At 38.1% G+C, this 25999-nt stretch overlaps 3 protein-coding genes and 1 long non-coding RNA gene across 7 annotated transcripts; 2 read left to right on the plus strand and 2 right to left on the minus strand.

The window, feature by feature from the left end:
- Nucleotides 1-277: 277 nt before the first annotated feature.
- Nucleotides 278-5408, plus strand: LOC136340058 (glucose dehydrogenase [FAD, quinone]-like). Its single transcript, XM_066283774.1, has 9 exons — nt 278-622; nt 676-891; nt 945-1054; nt 1104-1256; nt 1312-1609; nt 4229-4376; nt 4478-4672; nt 4723-5062; nt 5114-5408. The coding sequence occupies exons 1-9, from the start codon at nt 427-429 to the stop codon at nt 5342-5344; spliced, it is 1887 nt and encodes a 628-aa protein (XP_066139871.1). The 5' UTR covers nt 278-426; the 3' UTR covers nt 5345-5408.
- Nucleotides 5409-6812: 1404 nt separating this feature from the next.
- On the minus strand, nt 6813-7350 carry LOC136340014 (uncharacterized). Its single transcript, XM_066283710.1, has 2 exons — nt 7336-7350; nt 6813-7217 (listed from the first exon to the last, which is right to left on the minus strand). The coding sequence occupies exons 1-2, from the start codon at nt 7348-7350 to the stop codon at nt 6813-6815; spliced, it is 420 nt and encodes a 139-aa protein (XP_066139807.1).
- Nucleotides 7351-11402: 4052 nt separating this feature from the next.
- PICK1 (protein interacting with PRKCA 1) lies at nt 11403-17849 on the plus strand. 4 transcript variants are annotated; one of them, XM_066283577.1, is made up of 7 exons: nt 11432-11573; nt 11831-11947; nt 14542-14782; nt 15119-15258; nt 15306-15408; nt 15463-16074; nt 17536-17849. In XM_066283577.1, exons 2-7 carry the CDS (start codon nt 11865-11867, stop codon nt 17788-17790), a joined length of 1434 nt encoding a protein of 477 aa, XP_066139674.1. In that variant the 5' UTR covers nt 11432-11573; nt 11831-11864; the 3' UTR covers nt 17791-17849. The 4 variants fall into 4 exon arrangements, with proteins under 4 accessions (XP_066139675.1, XP_066139674.1, XP_066139671.1 ...); XM_066283574.1 differs by lacking the exon at nt 11831-11947 and adding an exon at nt 13826-13963; XM_066283576.1 differs by lacking the exon at nt 11831-11947 and adding an exon at nt 13845-13963.
- LOC136339947 (uncharacterized) lies at nt 11848-12284 on the minus strand. Its single transcript, XR_010732226.1, has 3 exons — nt 12195-12284; nt 11986-12130; nt 11848-11932 (listed from the first exon to the last, which is right to left on the minus strand). It is a non-coding gene; the product is annotated as an uncharacterized lncRNA (long non-coding RNA).
- Nucleotides 17850-25999: the final 8150 nt, after the last annotated feature.

The following is a 25999-nucleotide window of genomic DNA, read 5'->3' on the forward strand; positions in this document are numbered from 1 at the left end:
TGTCACCCTGACAGCTTCTCAACCCATCAAAATTTGATAGCTCATGACGGACCTGTCGAAAATGTTAAATATTAATTTTAGAATAATAAACCGACTTATTACCATCAATATTGCTTATTATCAATTTAAATAAGATTTTTTTAACCATTAATGGATGTCTCAAAATCCAAGTGAACGTGCCTTAGCAGTAAATATAAATATGAATGAAAAACAACACGTCATGGAAAGATAAAACCTTTCATGTCTTATCGTGTTTTTACAGGCATAAAAATACAAAAATTTCAAGAGAAATGAACAAATATAAAGTTCACTTCATACGATCCACACTGAAAATTCCTTTTCGACCTTACCATATTTGAGCTTAGAGCACTATATTTGTTACAATACATGAAAGACAAAGCCTTCATTAGTAAAAAGCTCTAAAAAATGCACCCGGAAAGTTTCCTAATACAGTCAGTTCTGGTACTGTACCTTTGTGCTGCTGGCTCCATGTTTGGACAAAATTGGAAGTTCCAAGATTTGTACGATATGGTAACAAGCACTATTAATGCTTCCGATGCTTATGTAATACCAAAAGACAATTCAGCCCGACTACAAACTGATCATCCAGAAATAATTGATGGTATGTTATTCCCCATATCTCAAACATGATGTGATGTTTTCTTCTTTTTGCAGATTTTGGTACCTTTGACTTCATAGTGATAGGGTCTGGAGCGGGTGGGGGAGTAGTAGCCAGCAGATTGTCTGAAGCCAAAAACTGGAAAGTCCTTTTACTGGAAGCGGGAGGCGAACCTAGCGATTTTCTTAATATAGTCGCCATGTTTCCCTACGCCTTTTATTCAGAGTTCAATTGGGGATACAATACCACCCCACAGGCCAACGCATGTCAGGGTAGTAGGCGAAAAAGATATTTCCTAACAAACTATTCATAATGATTTAATTAGGAATGACCGATAACATTTGCTACATGCCTCGAGGAAAATTACTGGGTGGCAGTACCGGAATTAATGGAATGATGTACATTCGAGGTGCGGAAGAAGACTTCAACAGATGGGTAAGTTCAAGTTTTTATGTTAAATTCGAGATTTATATCTCCTGCACAGGACACCGAGCATGGAAATCCTGGATGGTCCTTCAAAAACGTGTTGCCCTACATGAAAAAATCAGAGAATGCAGTGTTTGAGCACAGAGTTGCAGAATACCATGGTTCGGGTGGACCCATGTGGGTGAACGTCACCGACGGAGTGCCCGAACTGGTAAACTACTCCTCATTTCATCTAGTGTTGTCTCGGCTAAACAACCTGCTTATAGGTTGATTTAGTCCTTCGCTCCTTTGGTGAGCTGGGTTACGAAGAAGTCGACTTCAATGGTCCCAATCAGATCGGAATGGGTAAAGTTCAAATTGTTTCGAAAGGGAATATGCGCCAAAGTACCGCCATTACTCATTTGCAACATGATGTCAGGAAAAGGAAAAATTTTACCATAAGTATAAATAGTTTGGTGACTAAGATACGCATCAATGAAACTACCATGACCGCTGAGGGAGTGGAATTTGTTAAAGATAAGAAGAGGTACTTTGCCAAAGCTACGAAGGAGGTCATACTTTCAGGTACATTGTTCAAATGAATTGGATTTGATCAGTTGATCACTCAATCATTGAATAACATCCACTGTAGCTCTCTCGTTTATATAATATTTCTCCATTAGGGCCTGCAGTCTATTGTGGCACTCGAGAACCACCAGTACTAGTCATCGACTTTAATATTTATGGTATCCGCGCCGTTACATCATGCTGCATTAAATGTGGTGGAATGATAACATTCCTTCCTTACGATCTACAGTCAGTTGTAGTACTCAAGCACCACCAGTACCAGTCGTCAACTATAGTATTTACCGTGTACGCGTTGTTCTATGGTACTTTTTTGAATTTGATGGAATGATAACGTTCCCTTATTAAGACCTGCAGTCTATTGTAGTACTCGAGGACCACCAGTACTAGTCGTCTCCTCGAATGTTCAGGTTACTCATGAACCTCACCACTTCTCTAAGAAACGTCGTGTTTAGGTAATAGATTCTCGTCCTACCAAATAGATCAATCTTCCAGTGGAAATTGCTGGGCGTTCATATAGAAAAAGCTCCATCATCTCCTTCTCCTCGAGATAACCCGCTCCCTGCTCTAGATCTTCCGAATTCTCAACAGACCCTAGTATTGGAGCTCATTTCCATCAGTAGTATATCCCCACAGTTCCGACCCTAGAATAGATGAATCCACCTCTAAGGAAGGTCCTGACGACCTCAATACCTTCGGATTCTAGATAATGTGGTGTCCATATCAACGTGGCTCGACTATGTTTACTCAAAGCATTCAGAGTCATGCCAGAATTCTTGACCGTTTTGGCCTTAAACCGGAAAGACATCGGGACATTAATCATTACTTAACTATCTTAGCGAAGTTTAATTGAATGTTTCCCGCACATAATTTTGTTCGGTGTATTTCAACTTAAGAAAGATCAAGACGGGCAGAAAGATTGACGAGATGTTCCATAACCAGCAATTTTTTGGATTCATGTTACAGCTCCTTACATCATTATTGGTTTGCCCCCATAAATATAGCAAGTCTTTGCGGGTCCTAACGGCATCGCGCTTTGAGCTGATCAGGTCAAAGGTCCGAGGCCGACTGAATTTTCTATGATAAGTATGTGTTCGGTGGCCTCTGAATGGATATACAGGGAGTCCCTACAACGTTTGAACAAAAACTCCTTAACTGAAAATATGACGTTTTAGGCAAACTTAACTGCAGGGTGTTTATTTCAAAACAAACCTCCCGAAATATCTCTGGATTGGGTAGAATATTTAAAATAAAAAAAAGGTGTATTTAGATATCTAGAGGGAAATTTAATTTGAAATTAGAGAGAATTGTGTTGGTCTCTCCTTCACCCCCAGCTACTCTCACTTTGACATTTCAAATGGCACATCTTGATAAGCAGAATTCAGTTCGCTGTGTAACTAAAAAAGCTGAAATATAGTCAGGTGATAAAAAGAAAAATGCGTATTAGTGCAAATAATATGTTATTAGAGAGACAATAACAAACTCTGTTTTCAAATTCTTCGCGAACATTAGCTAAAATTTGTCCAAGAATACTTTTATGTACCATTTGATATTTTAAATAACCCCGCAGGAAAAAGTCTAGTGGACTGAAATCTGGAGATCGAGCTGGCCATTCAAATGCATCTCTTCTGCGAATTCATTTTTCCGGAAATCGTTGATTGAGCCATTTTCGAAACAAACTTTATTACTCTCTTGCTAGAACAGGTCACATTTTTAGCACTTAATATAATAAATTATTGAAATTCAATAAACCATTTGCATCAGTACATATTTTTCCTTTTAACTCCCGACTTCATAAAACAATTTCAGTTTTCTTGGTACAGTTACAGAACAACCTGAATTCCGTTAACAATGATGTGCCACTCAATAGGGGGTACCTTTTGAAATTTTATAGAGCGAGTAGCTAGGGGTGAAGGGGAAACTAATACAGTACTTTATAATGTCATATCAAACTTTCCCTTAGATACCTAAAAAAACGTTTTTTGTTTTCACTTTTAATTTTCCTCCCAGTCAAGAGATATTTTGAGTGGTTCGTGTTGAAATGAACTCCCTGTATATCCAATACTGCTTCGTTTTGCCGCTATAAAACGTCGAAGTGCTCGAATTAATATGGTTTTTTCGAAATTGTTGCTGAACGCTCCCATGGATTTTCACTAATTTTTGACTTACTACATAAATTGCAATATTTTGACGCAAGCGGGACCTTTTCTTAATGTGTGGAAATATTAAAAATGGCGCATGGTTGAAAAATAAAAGTTTGTATTTTTATTACACCCTGTACAAATGACTTTAATTTTGTCCGCCACTAGCTAATTTTATTTCGAAACTTCTTTGCCTCTCATCAGATTTTTGCCACACATACAGTTTTCTACAAAAAAATATTTGCCGTACAGTCATTTCAGGAACACCCTGTATAATGCGGAAATCAGCCCAGTCGGCTAAATTTTCTTTATCACTCCTACATGTTCCTATAAATTCAAGCCCGTGATCTTTTGAGTTGCTATCGGCGTTGCCTTGTTCTAACTAGATCAAAGCGCCCAAACTGAGTGAACTTTTTATGACAAATCTGTTCGATGTTATGAAATACCAGAAATTCTCAAATCCAATATTGTATTACAGCCGGAGTATTCAATTCTCCCCAATTGCTAATGTTATCAGGAATTGGGCCAAAACCACATTTAGAGAAGTTAGGAATCCATGTTATTCAAGACCTACCGGTTGGTCAAAATTTGCAGGACCATATCATATTCACAGGATTAATATTGAGGTATTTGTTCTACAGAGTATTTCTGAGGGGGGGAAGCTTCCCTCAAGAAACTCTCATCTTATTCAAAAAATTATTAACCCAGAATGCGATTTTTCACACAGAACCAACAACAGCATCTACAATTGGACTTTGGAAGAAATGTTGCAGCGTTATGTGCAGGGCTTAGAGCCTTTATTGGACTTTTCCAAGGTTCAAGTTTGCTCTAATTTGGGCCACGGCTCTTCTAAGAGAGCTGTGTTTGAATACGTGTTTAACGTCCCTGCAGGAACTCCTGAGGCTAACTCCAGATTCTCGGGGTAAATTTTCTTCGATCCCGTAGTAATTAATAATATGATAAATTCCTCAGCTACAACAAGGAATACACTGCAGCTTATGGTAGCCAAATTAATATTTCGACTGATGTGGTTACCTACGTGGAGCTCTTCCAACCAAAATCCTTCGGCACGGTCACCCTGAAATCCAAGAACCCCGTGGATCTACCTCTGATCGACCCGAATTTTTTCGGAAATCAAATAGATTTAGATGCTTTTTATGAAGCTCTGCAGGAGCTAATTCGACTCAACAACACGGAGACATTCAAACAAACGGGTTCTAAATTGATTGTTTTGGACAGCCCTGGGTGTGCCCAGTATACCAAGTACTCGAAAGATTGGTGGTATTGTGACTTTAAACATTACAGCATAAGTGTAAGCGAGCAGAATTGTTGATTTTATACAAATAACGCAATTTTGCAATAGGGATTCCACGCAACATCGTCTAACCGAATGGGGCCGGACAGAACCCAGTATGTGGTCAACCACGAGTTGCTGGTCCATGGGATGAAGAACTTGAGGGTAATTGATGCCAGCGTTTTCCCGGCGATTGTGTCCGGGCATACCATGGCTGCCACTTTGATGATCGGAGAGAAAGGAGCCGATTTGATAAGAACACAGCATTGCCATCACGACACTAAGGGCAGTTGCAATTAAAGATTTTTTTACATATACTAAAACATAAAATTAGAAAGGAAATAAACCGCCTGTGGTATTACAAGTTTTTTCTTTGATGATTCCAGTGTAAATACCTGTATTTAACGAGGCCATAACGCTCACGAAATCGCATCACTTCACATACGCGTTTAACACAGGCATATTAAATCTGCATATACAGGGTGGTTCAACGAAAACTTTGTAGCCTGCTTTTCAGTATTTAAAATGGAAATGTGTAAAAACGCTTGGACTCGTCAATTTTTTAATCAAACAAGACAATTTTTTATTATAGTTTCAACCCTTCAATTTTAATCCATGAACAGGGGTGACAGTTACCCTAAAAAAATTTTAATGAGAAGGGGTATCGAGTGACACCTCATTTTAAAGGCCATTAACCCCTGATTATAACCTCCAAGTTTGAAGTCACTGCCATTATCCCGGTGGATATGACAGCTTGTCAAAGTCTGTGGAGAAAAACGTTTTCAGTTCATCATGCCGCTGCAGGCTTCAACATAAGGGTTGGAAGACCCTTAAAAGTGGGATACTACTGAATCGCATTGACGGGGCGAGGTTTACCCTTAATCGTATGCACAGAAAGGCTTTAAGGGGCTGTCATATCAACGGACACAATGACAATAACTTAAAACTTCGAAATTGTAATCAGGGTATAACTACCTATAAAATGAGGTATCACTTGATGTTCCTTCCCTTTAAAGGTTTAGGGGCAACTGTCACCCCTGTGCAGAGGTCGAAGTTGAAAGGTTGAATATATAATAAAAAAATAACCGCCCTCCCCCTCCTCCTCCCAACCCTCGAATGAAAAATCGACGGATCAGAATGTTTTTACACACTTTCATTTTAAATACTGAAAATCAAGGTCCAAAGTTTTCGTTGGGCCACCCTGTACTTGAATAAAAACCAAAAGGCTGGAGGAGTTGTGCGATATAATAGTTATAAACTTGCAAATAAAAATGTTTTAAGTTGACTGAGTAAAGAGTTCCATCTCATCACGGAGATCAAGAGACGCTGAGCGTCGTTGCTTGGTACCTGGACGGTGTGCCCTCCTAGGAACACCATTATGTATAGTTGGATTTTTTTAATATATTTTTTAAACATTTTAATATATTTCTGATTTTTATTCGCGGGCAGCACCGGCTTTACAAGAGCCAAGATCGGCTAACGACCCAGGGCGACAAATTTTTTGGCCGGTGGTTTTTCATGGGGTAAGAAGATGGTGATTATAAACTTCGCCCAAGACGCCAGACTTGCTAAGGCCGGCCCTGTTCACGTGATTCATAAAAATCCATATACGACTGCCACCTTGGTTAAACAATTCCCGTCCCCTATTACAGACTTAAATGGTAAATTGCTTGTATTTCACTAATAAAAACTATAACAAATATAAAAATATATCAGTCAATATTTGCTAATAATCTTGGTGAGCTAAATTCACACTTGTAAAATGACTTTAACCCAACAATGCACCAGGAGCCCAGGCAGGCGGCAGAAGCGCAGGCGGTACTGCCGCAGGAGCCACAGCATGCACAGACCTTAACCAAGGCGCCGGCAACACAGGGGCTGCCCTAGCGAAAATAGGGGCTGGAATTAAGGGGGCAGCAGGGGCAGGAAGCAGGGCTCTTTGAACAATCGCAGGAGGTCCCGGTAGTACCCCAGCCGCGTAGGGGGCGTCGAAGACGTGGAGGTTTCTACTGAAAGTGCTTACTTGGGCTGAGAAGGGCAGGACGCTTGGGGGCGCCACTTGTGTGTATCGAAATGCCGGTAATGCTGGTAGTAGTGGTGTTGGTAGTATTGGTGCTGGTAATATGCTACTATGTGCTGATGATATTAAAGCCAAAGCTGCCACTGCTACAATCTGTTGGACAATGAGTAATCAGTAAAGACCGAAAAACTAATATCCAAATAACTTTATAAAGAAGAATAAGTTAACACATCAAATTAACAGTACTGTGTTATTCAAGCCCTAATCTTACCTTTAGGGAAATCATTTTGATATCAATGCTGATGAGCAACGTAATAACTACTGATAAATATCATTGTTAAAAATCGATTATATAGGGAGTACCCCAGGTGGTACCACAGCGCCTAATATTCAAAGACAATACTACGTTGTGTCAATCAGTGAAATCGATTAAAATATGTATAACGTTTAGGGCAAACGTGAGCAGATTATGAAGTTTTGTCGCAACTAACCCGGTAGGTACTTCCTACTCGGTACTCTTTTCGTACTAAATAATTATTTTCGAGATTTAAAAAATATCATTAGATATGAAACAAAAATATTATGGGCGTGGCCGCAAGGTCGGATTAATGCACTTGTGAAAGTAGAACAAGTGCACTTGCTGAAATGGCGATATGCAAGTACAGCTATGTAGATTGTCGTCTAGTTCTTTGGTGCCAGTACTACTTGACAGTCTTACGTGGAATGAGGCCTTGAAGATAAATCCGAAGATATGGTTATTGCATTGCTGTACTACATTAGTACAAAAAAGGACGTACCTGTAATCAAACTGATTAGTATTCATGATTGGAAAGCGACCGAAGAAAGTGTCTGCGACATTCAAAGGCTAAAATAGTTATATTATGATATAATACGTTACATTGAACGCCAATAAGGGCCGCACTACCCAAAACAGCGAACTAGGAAACAACTATAAGAACCCCGTTGACAATGGGAAGACTCATAACGCCACAAGACACCAACTCACATCCAACAAAATGGCTTTTAAAATTTTGGTAAGACAAACTCCAATTAGATAACAACCTTACGAGTGATTTAATATACTTATGTGAAGGCATGACCTTTCTTACTTACAGCATAGCTTGTTCTATTTATTGTACAAATATAATTTTGCAGGCAATGTGCGCCCTCATGACCGTCACGATGGTCTGTAGCTGCACGGGAGGTGTGATCAGCGCAGTCCCGGTGGGCTACTCCGTTCCTTACGCATCGTCTTACACGGCCCACGTCATCAACCACGCAGTGGCAGCGCCTTTATCAGCGCCCCTAATAGCCGGTCCTTCCTCTATTGTTGCTGCGCGCGCCGTGATTCCGCCCCTTGCCTACAGAGCCGTGCTAGGATAATAACGCACATTATTATTTTAATGTTTATCTGTTTTTATATGATTTTTTATTTCAATAATAAAACGTTTCTAGATAGATTTTTGTGCCATTAATACTAAAAATTTATAAAGCTATCGCTTTATAAATTTGTCCCATAGTACTAAACCATGCTATTAATTTTAATGTAGATTTAATATCCAACTCTTTCTTTAGTGCTTATATTCGCATCTTGCTCCCTTAACGAAGGACAGTGCCGTACAGCTCTGGGCTCTAATGGATTTTAAATCCTCATCACCTCTGCATCTTCTATGACTGCCGTTCTGAAATAAATTAGAAAACAATTTGATTTTCCATAGTCTATCCCGGCCAGTGGCGGCCAACAACATAATTTTTAGTTAGATTTTTTTTTAAATACCATGTCATGGCTAATGTTGGTGGCAGAGCTCTTAATACTGCCTAATAAGCAATTAGTAGGCAAGTTTCAAAATTTTTGTCTTCTACAAACCCTACTTGGTGCATCTCTGATTTTCAAAATATGGTCTTCAATTGAAAAATAGTGTATAATCACTTTATGATCTCTTACAGTGTATAAAAGACAGTGGCGTAGCCCTCTTGCGAGAGCTCTTGCGACTTTTCCACATTAAGAAAAAATATGTTTTTTTTAACCCCGGAAGTTGACTTATAATTTTTTCAATGTCGTAATTATCGTAAAAACTTACCAATCTTATTGAATCTACATACATAGGGAATTCCCATTTTTTGAAAATTCTCCGTCCTTGATCATCTACATTGAAATGCACTTCCTCATACTATTAAATTCTGGTCCGATACGCCACTGTCTCTCGTCAAATCGTGCTTCAAATTGCGCTGTTTATAAACAATATTTAAAATTTTTTCGGGTATCAATTATATAGAAGTAGGTGCCCCATTTCGGAACTCGGAGATCCTCACAGTTATGATATTTCGTTATCACGTGTCTTTAGGATACTATTACTCATGATATGCTTTGTTTTTGTTTTTTGTGTTTATTATAGCCACAAACCATTCTCAGAATTTTGGTGGACTGGTGAAACCCCATCGCAATCATATCAAAGGGGCCGTCGTGGGAAAACATCTACATAAACAGGTGCACTGCTGAAAAAGGATAATTGCAAAGGTGTGACCATTAATTAATTAAAACGAAACGGGTTAATTGATTTGGGGCATCACATCTAGTATTTTCTCGCCTATACCCAGTGAAAGAAAAAATAGGTCCAAACCGCCACTATCTTCACGAATGTCTCGGCCCATGTTGCCACCCCTGAAGGCCACAAAACTCAAAAACATTGATATATCATGGCATGAGCAGACGTTTTGGCTGAAGATTAGTTCAAGATATTCTCAACCAATCATTGCTGAACCGAAAACCTGAGGCACTGTGTAAGGAAAATCACACGATGTACAACAGTCTGTTTCAGCAGTATCATCGGAACTACACTTTAACCGGAACCGACAATAAAAACAACAGATTTTTAATTAACAGCCTTCAGTATAGCATTAATTAGTTCACGATTGTGCAATCAGTGATGGACACCAAAGTCCTTCTTTGCCTGATAAGTGCTCTGAAAATCGTATCTGGCGGGGCGACCTACTACCACCAACCTACTCATATGGGCAGAGGCATGAGGGGCTGCTTGGGTGGGTGCATGGGCGGAGGCATGGGGGGAGGCATGGGAAGTGGCATGGGAGGTGCTCTAGATTCAGCCACTCAGTTTTCCTCTTCAGTGCAGAAAACCTTCCAGAAGGACGTTAACGTTATCAAAAACCCTCTTTATGGAGGCTTCGGTCATCCTAGCTTCATAGGGCACCTGGGGTCTCCTCATGTCTTCACGCAGCCTGCAGTGGTGTCGACGGGGCCAATTGAGGTGCACCCCAGGAGAGGAGCTGGGTTTCCCATGGTGCCAGTGGATCGCACTTTGATAGGCTACCAACCGGGGCATGGAATGGTGCTTCCAGCGGAGGAGGAAAGTCTACACATCTACAAGGAGGAGTCAGAAAGCTTGTCCAAGAGGCCTTTGGTAGGAGGAGGCGGAATGGTTTCCCCAATTGGGGTGGGGGTGGTGGAGGCAGACAACACTGAGAAACTCTTTAGGAAGAGCCACGTGAGCAGACCTGTGATTAGCGGAGGGGTTATGGGATCAATTGGTTAAATTATTGAAAAATTGTTAATTTATGAATATAAACGAGCTTATTGAGATATGATGTGCGTTTTCTTGAGATAGCAATGAGGCGGAGTCGCCCCTACGTTGCGATCCAGTGGCTCAATCACGGTCAACTTCTCATAATTTTTCATGTACGAGAAAGAAGCTTTTACAACTGCAAAAGATAGTTTTCCGGATATTTTCGGCTACAGAAGTAAGCCGATTAATTTTGAAATTTAGGCATGAAAGACCCCGTTAGTGGAGGCGTTGGGTCATGCTATATGCCAGCTGGGCAAAGCTTTGAAGTCAGAATTGAATAATTCTCGTCGTCAGTGCAGAAAACCATCCATAAAAATTTCAACGTATAGTAAGTCTCTGTCCCTGTGAAGTCTTCAGATTCCCCAGCTTCAAGGCACACCTGCAGCCTCTTCTTGAGATGCCCACGGGCTCCATTCAGGTGTGAGAAAGATTTACAAATGAAGAGTGATTCCCCATGATGCCAATGAACCACATTTGCCCGAACATCTACCAAGAGGTATCGGAGAGCCGTCCAAATCTGCTGGTAGGAAGAAGTGGAATAAAAATCGTTTCTTGCATGGGGGTGAGGTAAGGGAAGTGGTAATTTTGGGAAACTTTATAGGAAAAGCAGACCTGTGATTAGAGAAGATGTTATGGTGTGAATTGATTAAATTATTTAAAAAAAAAATATTCTTATCAATATACAGCTAATTGCAATTATTTGGCGTGAATGTTTTTGAACTGGCAACGTAGCTGCGTCGTCTTTAGCGACAGCGCGTCGCGACGTCGGGGTACAGTCACATTGTCAGGTTATAGTCAGTTCCTCCGTCATTTGAGTGTCACAGAGAAGTAGTGTTTTAGAGCTAGTTTTCCAGATATTTTAGACTTAGAATTAGAAAGAAGGAATGCTGGACTTAGAATATGATTATTTCTTAGAGGAAGACAAAATGTGAGTAGAGCTCGTAATGGACCGTGATATTGATTTTCTGCTTTATACCGGTGAACAGGGCCGCAATCGCTGCTTTCCCTTTTCCATAAACCCGTATTTATTGTATACCGTATGTTTCTATACGCCCGCGTGGTTTTTATCTATGGCTTTCAGCTTATCATCATTCCAATTTGCAATGCAGAGCTTCGTATTTAGTATCAGTAGCAAGCTTTCATGGCTCAACTAGAACACGATTTTTCTTTATTATTAGTTTTTAGTGCATGCTAAAATACAAGTAGAATCGACACTAAAATGGCCTATCCGCTTTATCGATACCAGCAATTGCCTGCCAGACATCTGTATCACTACTATAGGATCATCTATGAAGATAAAATGTAATGTATAGTATTTCTAATAGTACTGCCTATCTTACTTTAAACCACCCTAGTATTGAGGCCACGACCTACCCCTTGTATATTCCCAAAAAGACTTGGTTTAATATCGCAATATACAGGGTGTTCACAAGAATATACTGACAAACTTTAAGAGATGGTGGGGTTGTCACTAGAAATCTTTTTCTTTAACAAAAATGTGTCCTGAAATTTAAAAAAAATACATTAATTTCTCATTTCAAGAACTTACCGATGTGCACCGATGGAGTAGAATAGGAGATGCTGTAGCATGGCCAGCGCGTTCTCCTGATATCAACGCTCTGGATTTTTGCTTTAGGGTTAACTCATATCTCTGGTTTACGAAAAGCCTATTCGTAATGAGGAAGATCTCTTAACAAGAATAATGGACAATTGCACACATATAGAAGCTATTCCCGGAATATTCCATAGGAATGGCGAGTCAGTGAATCGACGGTGCAATTTTTATATCCAAGCAAATGGTCAACATTTTGAACAATTACTGTAAGCCATCGTTCAATTACCAATAAAACAACATCCAACACGAAAAGAAATTTATTATAATGACCAAAACGATAATGCTTTTTTTCTGCTCAAACGGCTCATTTGCGAACATATGTTTATTTAAGAAAAAAGTTTGTATTTATGTCTCTCACCTCCCCTTAAAGTTTGTCGGTATATTTTTGGGTCACCTTGTACATTGAATGCTCACCAAACAAACATGTTTTGAATCCACGATACCAGCCCATTTAAGGTAACAAACCTTCTTCAAACATAAAGTTTTTTAAATGGTTTAAATGGGCAATGTTATAAGGCAACTTCAGTCTAACCCTGCACTACTCCTTAACTTCATACAAACAGCACCAACTTTGCAGCCCACTAACCGCAGCAAGAAAACAGATATCTGTATTTGTGTGACTTATCATGTCAAACAAGTCTGCCATATGTGTTGATAGTCTGCAAATTCTTCTTAGAATACACAGAAAAACCATCAAATTTCTTTCATATTTTCTGCAAATATAAAATACTCAGAAATACACTTCACAGATACACTTTGTAATAGGAACGTTATATGTACATAACATTTCTACTTGATTTAATGAGCGCCAGTGATTGCTAATGAGCCCCTATTTCATATCTTATTGATATTGTATAGATCTATTCTAAGTTGGGAATGTTATCGTCCCACATTTTTAGCTCTACTGATTTTTCACAACTCCATCAGGGGAAGAGAGTGTGCTTTAGCGCTTAGTTATGAAAATTTTGAATCATATCTGCTCCATATCCTGACCTGTTCCGATTGCTCAGAGAGATTAGTGAAACAGAGAATGTTCCCTGCTAAATTAAGAAAGTTTTCAGGTTCCCTTTTCTAACGCGATTCTGAAATGGAGGGGAATCCCCTAGGCATTCTGTTTCGATCTTAATAAAGTAATGAAGCAAATCTCCGAAGTTAGTTATATTTTCGAACATCTGAGGCCCATCTCTATTGCTCACAAACACCAAAATATGATACATACCCATGATGAGGTATTGTAAATATTTTATAGATCTCTTTTACCGAATAATCATCACAGTATTAGCATGTGAAATGCGGGCATTCCTAAAAACCCTTATCTCCATTCCCTAATTTTTAATAAAGGATCCAATAATAATATGTTAGCTTGATACCACTACTCAGTAGCTTCTGGTAGAATATCGTATATAACGTTGGTTTAAGTGCCTTAGATGATATAGTCTTGAATAGTGCCTAGCATGTTTCTGGCTATTCCCTCCGGATTTTCAGACTGTTTCCCCATAAGCTTTTAACTACATCTACTAATTTTTTATTGTCATTTAATTGATAATGATTCACGTTAACCACAGCTCTAACATTCCACATTAGCATCTTGCTAATCTGTCCCTGAATACCATGAACGAGCCTCAAGAAGAGTCACATATTACAGTGGATGAAGGTGACTTTTGGTTGATTCGAGCTTATCCACATTTGCGTGAAAATACACTGTAAGCATCACATTTTCAGAGAAAATTATATTCGTTAAATACTTCATTATAAAATAACCCCTAATAAACCTTAAACCATAATAATTATGAGGAATCCCCCCACTTTATTATTACATCGCGTATATGTAGGGTCACCATTTAGTCCAGAGATATAAATTTTACTTAAAAATCTTAATATATAGGGTCAACAACAATAAAAACCCCGATGTTTTACTCTAAATTTTGCTCCCCAGAAACACCCTGTATATTGCCTACTCTTGTGAGTAGATAACTTTCTTCGGCAAATGAGTTCTAAAATTTCACCATTCTCCGAGATAAAATTTTTCCAGGCTGATTGTTAAGCGACCCAAAAAACATTTTAAATTCAGTATATATTTTTATGATTTTTGTAACTTTATATATAATTTCTGTCGGTGAGGCATAACTAATTGCTTGAGAAAAGACCATTGCTCAATAAAAGATCCGTGATGAAAGAAGAATAAATTTCGGTTCTTACCGTCCTCGCCGCGAAAGATCATTATATTGATCACAGCAGATCAATTATTAAATTGATCACAGCAGTACATAAACTATTTTAGGGGGATGACAGTGACGTCGGGCAGTGTGGCTATCAAAAAAGATGAAAATAATCTAATAGGCATAAGCATTGGTGGCGGAGCACCCTCCTGCCCCTGTCTCTATATCGTGCAAATATTTGACAACACTGCGGCCAGCAGGGATGGCACCCTGCAATCGGGGGATGAACTGGTGTCTGTTAACGGGCACTCGGTAAAGAGCAAAACGAAGGTAGAGGTTGCCAAGATGATCCAGGCTGCAAAGGTAAGAAGAGAAAAACTTGAAGGAAAAGGTAAATCATAGGTAAAAAAAGTTTAAACCTCATGGAAAACGTCCTAAAATTATTTCGTTTCTAAACCTTAAATTTCTCATGAAAGTATTTATTGTTTAATTTTGAATCTTGACCAAATTTCGTTACTGGAAGTGATTCGAGAGAATTTTCCGAAGGTGCATAAATCATAACTGCTTCGCTTCACAGCGCAATTAATAATAATTTTATGTTTTCCTGCGTAAAACGGCATCAATTTGAAAATGGAACAAAACACATATTTTCGAAATCCCTGCTTGACCATCTTACCAAAAAGTAAATTATTGAATCAGGACGAGGTGGTTATAAACTACAACAAACTGCACGCAGACCCTCAGCAAGGCAAGAGCTTAGATATTGTATTAAAGAAAATGAAACACCGTTTTGTGGAGAACATGAGCTCTTCTACAGCAGATGCATTGGGACTCTCCAGGTGAGTTCTTTCTTTATCATCTGCCAAAATTCAATAGCGACTTTCAGGGCAATCCTTTGCAACGACACTCTCGTTAAGAAAATGCAGGAGCTGCAAGACATCGAGTTCATGTACAAAGGCCTGGTGGAGCACTGCAAAAGAGTACTACACGTAAGACTCTGTTTTTATTTTTCTCTTTGATGAAATAGAATCGACCATTTGAAGGCGCACATGGAACTTCTACAAACGATCAAAGCCATGGGAGACGTCTTCGCTTCTTTGGCAGTGAGGGAACCCCAGCCTCGGGCAAGCGAAGCATTCAGGTTATTCGGAGAGCAGCACAGGGCCATGGAGAAAACTGGAGTAGAAATGATTCAAAAAGTAAAGCCCGTACTCTCTGATATGGGCACCTATCTTCACAAAGCCATCCCCGACACCAGGCTTACAGTGAAGAAGTACGCAGATGCTAAGTTTGAGTACCTCGCCTACTGCCTTAAAGTCAAAGAAATGGACGATGAGGAGTGCGGCTACGCCGCCCTTCAGGAACCCATCTACAGGGTGGAAACTGGGAACTACGAGTATCGACTGATTCTGCGCTGTAGGCAATTAGCGCGAGTCCGTTTCGCTAAGCTGCGCGCAGATGTCTTGGTGAAAATGGAGCTTCTAGACGGCAAGCATGTGCAGCAGCTCGGAGGGCAGCTAGTTCGCATCATCAAGGCTCTTAGTGAGATGCACGAAAGGCATTTGGAGGCTCTCGCAGGACCGGCCTTGTTTCCGGTGGAAGTAGACTTGACCAATAACGCCTTTCAATATAAGAGTACCATGCCTGTAGTACCGGTAAGTTTGTTTGAATACAAAGTGATGATAGCATAAGGCAGAAGTGAATTTTTTGACGGAAACATGGAAAAAGGTAAAATTAAAAAATGTTTTATGAGGAGCCACAGATAGAGGTTACGTTGCAATCTTAATTTCTCGAATAAATTTCCATGGGTCAAATAACACATTCTGTCAACTCCCAGCTATTTTTCATAAAGAAGTCAAAACAGGGCCTGTCGTAATCATAATTTCTCTGAAAGTTAGCTTGATGCTGAATATACCGTTACATGTTGTAACCAATGGCGGATGAACACAAATTAAATCCCACTAGAATGGATTGTAATTTACAGGGTGGCATACCGAAAGTTTCTACTCAGATTTTTTATCTTGTAATCGAATAAATGAAGACACTGGGACACGCAAATCTTAGTTTTAGGGGAGACTTTTTTTTTTCACCCTTTCTGTTCCAACCTCTACGAAGGGGTGGATGTCACCCTTAAAATATTAAAAAGAAAGGAGGTACAAATGACAACTTATTTTAAGGGGAATTGAATTTCCTTTGTTATGAAACTTCCCTCCTTGGAATCGATTGAGTCGTTGGTGAGAAGTAAAGGAGTGAAATGTAAAAGTAACAAAATTTCTTAACACTTGTGTCAATGAAGTAAATGTTGAAGATGTTCACATTCAACCTTCATGTAATTATAAAATGTCCCTGTATAAATTTTAAATTTCAAATGCTGCTATAAGAAAAAGTCCAATGATTAGAAATCAGGCCATCTTACGGGCTATTCAATATGACCTCTTTCTCCAATCCATCTGCCTTTACGAGAGACAAACTAATAATAGTTGGTTTTTCGATTAATCAAGTGAAATTTCAAAATACCATTATTAATACCTTTTCTTGTGAATTTTATTTATCGGCCAAATAATACGAGGAAGATCCCATAACAAAGAGAATTAAATCCCTTGAAAATAAGATATCACTCGCTCCCCGTTTCTACTTAAGATTTTAAGGATGACAACTTCCTCTTCGTAGGAGATGGAGCAGAGGAGGTGCACATATGAAAAAGTAAGTCTCCCTGAAAACAAAGGTTTACTTGTCTTAGCGTATTTTAATTTATTCATTTACTAGAATAAAGACTTGAAGGGAAACTTTTCGGTGCGCTACCTGCTTTTGTGATACTATTTACGGACGCTACTGATGATTTATCCCTTCAAATAAAAATAAAAAAGATTACCGATGTTGATAAGACAAAAGATCATTTTTTTCTTATGGTTCTTAGTGGAGAGCTCCCATTTAATTTTTGTAGATGCGTCTCTTTATAGTACCCTAGCGCGAACAGCCCATCGATAATTTGGCTCTAAAAGATAGAATTTACTTTCACACGAATCAAGAAATGCGTTCACGAAATACTTTAATTAAGATTCTTAATTAAAACTCCCTTAATATTTGTTTTCATGGCTTCTTGTATCTACTTACAGACCTTCAATGACGAGGACGATGCCGAGGGCGTCGAGACAGGAGAAGAAGTTGTAGAGTTCACTGAGACCCTTATTAGCAATCACCAAAAAGAGGACGTTTTAATACCTTTAACGGCCCCAGAGGCTGAGGCCGGCAACATAGAACCAAACTACGAAGAAATGGACAATTTAACATTACTACAGTCCTTGTGCTTGGACAGCCCTAGAAAGCAGGAAGAAGCGGCTGAGGGTGCCTTGCTACCCGACCTAAGTTAGACCCACATATCCCTTTGTTTTGTTAATCATTTTTTATATAATTAAACTTCCATCTAAAATGTGTTATCTTATGATTGCCGTTACTTTCAAACGGTCATGCTTGGTTCCTTATCGATCTTCGATTATCGATTGCCCAATAGAACTTCCTTTACTTTTTATTTCTTTGGTGACTCGACATCTTCTCTCTTCTCTTACAGTAATTTTTTTCATATATATTCGACAAGCAAAATTTTGTGGCACAGTCCGAGAAAGCATAATAATGCATTCCAATTCAGTAGTGATTGTGAGTTTACTGGCGTTGGTCCTTTTTGGGGCTTCCAGAGTGATATTTAACCTGCAACAAAGGACTGGTCCTCAGCAGCTGCAACACAACTCGAGAAACATGGTTTCCAGTTTCAGCTATAGAGTAGACCAATTTCCTATGCACCAAGAAAAAGTGTGGTACCTGCCTGAGAACTATGTAGAACCTTCTGCAGCGGAACAGCACCACTACAACACTTTCTTATCAGTACCAGCAACGTTCCAGATTTTCTTGAGGCATAGGCCCCATGACAAAGACGAGCAGCATTACATGCTAATGCAGTTATCGCCACCTGCAATGGAACAGAAAAAGTGCCATAAAGAAGAGGAAAACGGGACTAAAAGTGAGGGAGGCGACATAGGCGTCGCGACGTCGGAAACACCCACGACGAAAATGGGCACGGAGCCTAACGTTGTCGAAGACAATACTAAAGACACAAACGTACAGATTCCGACAAACTAGACCAATTTTACTTTTATTGTTGTTATTGTTGTTGTTAATGATAAATAAAGAAAATTCCATTTATCCGTTTTTCATAGTAATTAAAGACACGTGTGGAATGGGACGTAACGCAACATCCACGGATTGTGATGTGTGTTTATGGTGCAGAAAAAAGTCTTCAAGGCTAATGTTAACATTTTATTTGCAAAACAACTAGACATTATGGAATTTAATGAGATACGTTTAAGAGTTTTCGATTCAAAGCTTTCTTCATCGACCAGTACAAATGCATTGACCGGATAGGGATTACGCTCAAGGGCTTTTGAATTACAGCGGAAAATTTGAAATGGATAATTTTTACTCAAACAGCCAGTAACGTATCTGTTTCTAGTTTAAATAAAAAAAAACGAACTGGCATTATTCAAAAACTTTTATTTTTAGAAAGTTCATCGCTGGCCCCATTGCCAAGCTGCGCTACTGATTTCTATGTGGAATTCTGAAAGTTTTCGAATTTTCCTAAAATTTTAGTTTTTAAAGCAAGATTAATAAAAACCGCCATAAACGTCCAGTGCTGCATCGGATTTACATAACAATATCCAACATAAGCTACGACACTGACTTCTATCAAGTTTAAAAGCTCTTAAAATTCTTATTATATAGAATACTTATGTATACAGAGTGTTTCATAAAGGCACCAACAAACTTTCAGGGGATGTAGAAATCCTAAAAACAAATATGCAGATCGAATAAAATTAGATCCGAAATCGCTTTGCTTCCAAGATACAGAGTGTTTAATTTCTTATTTTTTAGATATTTTAATAATGGTTTGTGATAAGAATATGAAAATAGGGAGAGGCTATGGAGAGGTACATGTGCATGTTTTGAAGTATGCAGAATATTTCCACCTACACCAGTGGCGTTCATATAGCCAACGTTTCTACACGTGTAAATGGGTCAGAATTTAACGGAACCATACTTTGGAAGAAGAGCATTATTTTGCGATAAGGCATGTTCCACACTTGTTGTCTTTATGTCTTTTATCTCTACTAAATAAAAATTTTATTAATTTCTATTAAATAATTTTAAAACCAAATCGTAATTGGAAACCTCTACTGGTTTTTTAGTAAACAAAGGTATGAGAAATTATTTTTTATCTTGCAAACAACCACTTGAGCAACAAAACACTAAGAGGCTTAGGAATTGATGGAATATTTAAAAAATATATTCGTATTAAAAAGCCGGTGGCGTACAATTTTTTTTGCATTAAAAACGTCTTATTGAATCAATATTCTGTCTATTCCAGAACACGCACATTTATCTCGCCATAAAATGTCTCTAATTTCAGATGGTTCCCTTTACCATTTTTGAAATCTAAAAAAAAAGTAATTAAATGCTCTGTATCTTGGAAAAGAAGCGATTTCGGATTTAACTTTATTCAATCTAAATATATACGTTTTTATGAAGTCTGCATCCCCTCAAAGTTATTTGATATGTTTATGAAACACCCTATATATATTTATAGTGATTTTCACATGCTTCTTTACTCAAGGATCCAATAGCGCATTGTTCAGATTCAGACGGTAAATGGATTGAGAGTTCACACATTCTGTGTAGAGAATTTGATAACTACTTGCAGTGCTAAGCTCCTACATCACTGATTTTTATATTTGAAAAAAATTGAAAAAATGCAAGTTCTGTGGAAAAAATCATCTTTGTAACACATATTAAGATGTGTACATGTGTAAAACTTTCCTAGTGCGTCCTTGGAGGATTTGAACAACTTTTGGTTGAAAAAATATTCAGTCAACTATCTTTATAGAGAATGAGGTAGGGTAGAGACATAGGGCATTGGACTTTCCTGATCGGTGATTTGTCTCGATGGTAGGGGAGCGATGATTAAAAATTTCGCTCAAGCCACTAAACTTGCTAAAGCTGGCTCTACCAACAGCATTGAACAATAACTGATTAATTAAATCTGTATGTATATTTTAAGGATTTAAGTTTTAAATAAATTCACCACTTCTTGTTGTACGCCTCTGGCTTTGAATAGTTATAGCTTTGAATAGTTATAGCAGATGGATTTCAAAATGGATTAATGAACTGAAAGGAGTTTTAGTAATTTTTTATAAATTAAAAAAAAAATCTGTACGCCAATGCACTTTCCAGTTTCATACTCAAAAATTCTGCTCAAAGCCGTGAGAATATCCATCAATTAATAGTTAAATAAATCTGAATGCACACATGTGAGATTTGGGAAATCCCCAATAATCGTTACTCGGTGAAATATTTATTTATGTTTGCAATTTTCATTTGGCATATTTTACCGATTTCTAGCAGTAACGGTGAATTTATACCACCACCAACGAATATTTGGGTACAGCAACCCCATCGACACAAGTTCGCCTTTGTCGAATATCGAATCTTTGCTATCAGAGACGCTGATCGCCGGATCTGGCGTATGTGGAGTCGGATATATTTAATAGTTTAATTAATAATTTTAAGAAGAAACTTCAGAATAACATTGAAACATTCTCCATAGTTAATGAATGTTATGATATCTTCAAAATGTAAAAAAACAAACTAAAGGATTTACTACTACTCGACCGTACCTGTCTGGATCCTGCTCCTGCCTTTCCTTCTCCGTTTCCGCGGCATACCCAACTCCCAACCGGAATTCCCCGACACTCGACCATTTGGTAGCGACATTAGTAGGAAACTCAGTCGACAGTGCTTCATCCCTAGATGATTCTATCAGTTTACCGGTCATTATCGTATCATTAACTTTACCATAACACTAAAACTTATGTGCTATTAAGACTCTGATATATATATATATATATATATGCAATACCAGTGGCGTGGCTGATTTTGATTACTTTAGAATTTGCTCAACTGAAATATAAAATGAAATCACAATTTGTGACTTACTTATTTTAGTTTATTATTTATCTCATTATTAAAATACATATATACAACTGAACTTATAATGTTTAGTATTTTTTAATACATAATAATTCTTGTATATATCATTGAACCCTGGGGCAAGACTCATGTAAGTCCCTCACCACCAGGAATGCTCTGACGGCCAGCGGTGTACAATGGGTACCACAGTCTTGTAAATGGGCACCACTTCCGGAATATGGGCAATTATTTTATATTGCGGAGGATGATATATGATGGGGGTAGCTATTGGCCAAATTCCTAGAACCATTAACACTAGCAAAAAAACTACATATAAAGCTAAAAAAGAACTTACCAGATGGGGCTGCAAGGCTACAGACCAAAATTGCGCAAGCCACCAACAGTACCTTCATCTTCAAACTCTTTCTGTTGTGGATGAAATGAAACTGTTTTCCCCTTGCAGATTTTCAGGGCTATTTATATGTGATTTTGTACTTGAATTTGATGAGGCAATAGAGATGCATCTAAGGAAAATAAAGTGGATTGAATATCTTGTGACAATAAATTTACCATTGCGAGATCAAAGTTGTCGCATCGAGGACGATATTGTTTCTTCACTATAGTTATAATGTTGTCATGGTTTACTGCGTATTGCATTTTAGAAATTGTTTAATTTTAGTATGAATGGTGCGCTTAACTGGATACTTTTCGGCCTTTTGATATTGCCAAATACCTTAATCGTCACCAAATAAAATATTATTTTAATTATGATGGCATTCGAATTTGATTAAAAATTCCTTTTTCAAAAGTAATTTGTGAGTGACTAACTTTTTTATGTATTAATATTATTTTTGTAAAATACACTAATAAATATTCTGATACCCCCCTGGTTGATTTTGGAATTGATCGATCATCCAACAAAATCGAATTCCTTACTTCAAAAACTTAATTTTAATTAAAATTTTTGAAATCTCCAAATTTAATTTATTTAAATTAAAAAATCTTGTCTTCATTTAAGTAGCTGCAAAATGCTAATGGGACCAATTTCCCCCAAGCGGTCAATTCACAAAATTTCTTATGTTATGATTACAGATGACTGCTCTCTTTTATCTGTTGGATTCAACGTTTTCGTGCGTCAATCAGAGATGGCACCATACATAGACAAGCATTTTCCAACCAGAGGCGTAGCCTCAACTTCATAGGCGTAGGTAGAAGATCAAAGCACTATGTTGTTAGTTAAAATTAGAGGATCATAACCGAGAAAGATCTCACCATCTCGTGACCTCATTTAGATGATGTAACATCGATAGTGACCCAGATGCCTTAGTGCTTGTAATAGAAACCTTCGTTATACACAGACATTTTCTATGGAAATACTGAAAACTAGTAAAGCGTCTTTTAGGCCGTTTGAGCCAAATTCTTGCAGCACTGCTAGGGGCATATATATTTAACATAGAAAACTTATTCATGCGGATTCTCGATTTGTGGGATGTCCGGAGTTTTTGGCTCGTTGAAGATGATTCACCACCTACGTAGATTGGCTGCGCCCCAGATTAATGCACCCTTACGTGCACCCAATGGCAATGGGTGTTTCTAGGAAGCGTTTACCTACTTTACGACCCTTTTTCTGAACCAATGAGCATGGGGCAGGTCAGGGTTAACCTCGCAAGATTCGCATGATTGGCTCTCGTCTATGCAAACATTGAATAAGTATGGTGGCTGACCTTGCCCTAATGTGAGCTGAGAATATCGGTTTTTGCCTCTATCCTAAATAGCAAGAGTTTTGGAAGTAGGGCAAGCATTATTATTTCAAAAGGATGTTTTGGCAGGTTCCGAGAGATGTAGGGGCGCTCGCGCTTGCGCTACCGGGGGCATAGATCAATACAGATTACACGGAAGGCCCCAGTTTTCACTTTTCGTGCCGTTTCGTGTTTGATTAATCCTTAAATATAGCACGATGTGTATGAAACGTCGTAGGTTTGATTGCAAAGCAGCAATAAAAGCACGTCATCTTCGTAAATATAAGGAAACGTAAGATGCTTTAGAAATTTGCATACGCCTACTTCTTAACTAAACTTAACGCTTTAAAAGTGGTTTTCGTCACCTTAATTGCTCAGCAAGTATTCTTAATTTTAATTCACGTGCAGAGTGACAAGTGAAAGTTGAGTCAATCAATGAATTTAATAAAATGTTAGCTCAGGACTCGATCTATCTTGATTCAAGGAAGTCAAAGACTTTTATTTACCCCTTCCACAGCTAATAAATAGAAAATTGTTGTCAGACATTTTGCAACAAATGTTTGAATTGGCATCAATGCGCTCATAGAATCATAATAAGGATTAACTTGTCAAACTTTGATGTCTATATTTAATAACCTCCAACCGATGCACGCGGCGTTGCCAGTATATCGGGGTAATTACCAGCAGATATCACTACTGATGAGAGCGCTGCGAAACCAAAACAATCATACGGAGGGGAATACCAAAACACGACCTTAAGTAATACTAATTTTTTGTTAGAATTATTCCCCTTCGTATGCCTTTTTGAGGGTTCCAGAGGATTTAGGAATTATACTTGAAAACAGTGAATCTATAATTAATCTAACAATTTCGTCCCAAATGTTCCAAAGGTCTGTTTGGTTTCTGTCAATATCCGACATTCATTTTCATAAAGACATTCTAAGAGAGCCGGATTTCTTAGTTTTCCTGGGTTGAGTTTGGTTGGTACCTACCCGAACTAATATTCGCCGAAATTTAAACTGTGGCGAAAATCATACAGTTACTGCATACAATTTTAATTTTTATCCCTATAAATTTTAACTAAATCTAAGTTAATCAACTGGTTAAAATGAGAACTCAATGTGCGCAGATTAATCAATTAACTTAGAATGAGGAGCCTCAAAGTATACGGGACTGCGAAATTAAATCTGACAACGTGCTCTTCCCAAATTTCTGTCCTTTTCCTTTTGTAAAACGGGAACAAACCGTAATCTAAAAAGCCATCTTAAACCAATCAAATAGAAGCATTAGATGTTTGACACTTCTGCTTTTGCGCCAACAGATTCAGTGTCTGACATGCATTTTCAGACGCAAATGCCAAACTGGGCGTTGCCGCCTCTCTATTTTTCTATCTCAAAGATTTATGCGATTTCGATCTGGAAATTTTCCGCAGTCCATATTATATAGCCGAATGTTGGCGCTTAGTCAACAAATGTATCATCTGGCAACGTTGCTTGCGGAAAATGATAAATAATTAATAACAAACTTTGACACGGCCATCACGTTTAATGGAAAATGGTCAAAGGCGCAAACGTGAAAAAGTGTCATGTCAAACATTAATTCTCTCGTTTGATTGGTGTCAAATTAGATTTACACGTTACGATGTTTTTTACTTTTAGATATTTTCCACTCGCTACATGCGACAACGTGCTAACGACCAATTTTAAAAAGAATCGAGACTCGTAGGGTTCCTATAACACTGTCCTATTTAAAATTAAAGAATTTGTAGGGTTTTACTAGGATTATATATTTGTGTCAAATTGAGAGAATGACTGCGAGAATCGTTAACTTTGATAATTCTATCTTCTTGCACAGACAGTCGATATGCTTTTTGTCAATCCCTGACATCCATTTCCGGAAACAAATGGTAGGCAAGACGTTGCCACCTCTCCTTTAATCGATTTAAAATATTTTTGAATTTCAGAATTTTTTATTGTCTTGCGCCTGAATCGAATGTTACATTTTCGAAACGACAGCAAACTGACCATTAAATTCCCTTGAATTTTTACCATTTAACTGCCCAATCTCTTCTAATACCCAGACGTAGGGTTAAGATATCCATAGATTAAGTCTTAATTGGGGCCACACTGTATATTTTTTTAACGAAATTAGGATATTACAGGCTTAGAACAATTAGTGCCGCAGGTTGATTAAGAAAATAGTTATTAAAGTTTCAGTAGCTTGAAATGGTAAGATACATCTTATTTTTAGAGAAATTTTGAAAGAGAATTCGATGATTCATGTAAAAATCAGCTTGTCAACATCGAAAAAAAATTTAATAACTAAATGTTCAAAGACAAAGTTGTATTGTTTTTTTTCTGTTTCTCTCTCTCCTCTTCTTTGTAACTTTGTCTAATAAAATTTATTTCATAAATTGTATATTTAATTCGGTATCGCTTCCCACAGTGTAAGTGGTCGATTTGCACTTCAATAATCAAATGATACTACAAACATTAGTCTTACTCCATTTCAGATCTAACCACCTTACATTCGAACCCACTCCAAAGGGCTCAAAATGGGCTAAAAGGTGCTTAATCGCTGATTCCGATCTCGTAACTTGCGGCTAAGCCCCATAAAAAATAATGGAGCGGTCCCCGAAAAGGGAGGAATTTAGGTCAAGGCATTTTCTAGGGTTTATTTTATATGATTTCCTCCCCTCTCCCCGAGCAGCCCTTTGTTCGGACCCCTCGGCCCGCTCTATTCCACTGTATTTGACCTTTTGTTCTTTTGGGGCACTGTTAATAATGTCCGGGAGTGGAATATTACTTAAAAATGCATTGCTGCTACA

This window comes from Euwallacea fornicatus, chromosome 7 (assembly GCF_040115645.1).
Source record: "Euwallacea fornicatus isolate EFF26 chromosome 7, ASM4011564v1, whole genome shotgun sequence".
Lineage (NCBI taxonomy): Eukaryota > Metazoa > Arthropoda > Insecta > Coleoptera > Curculionidae > Euwallacea > Euwallacea fornicatus.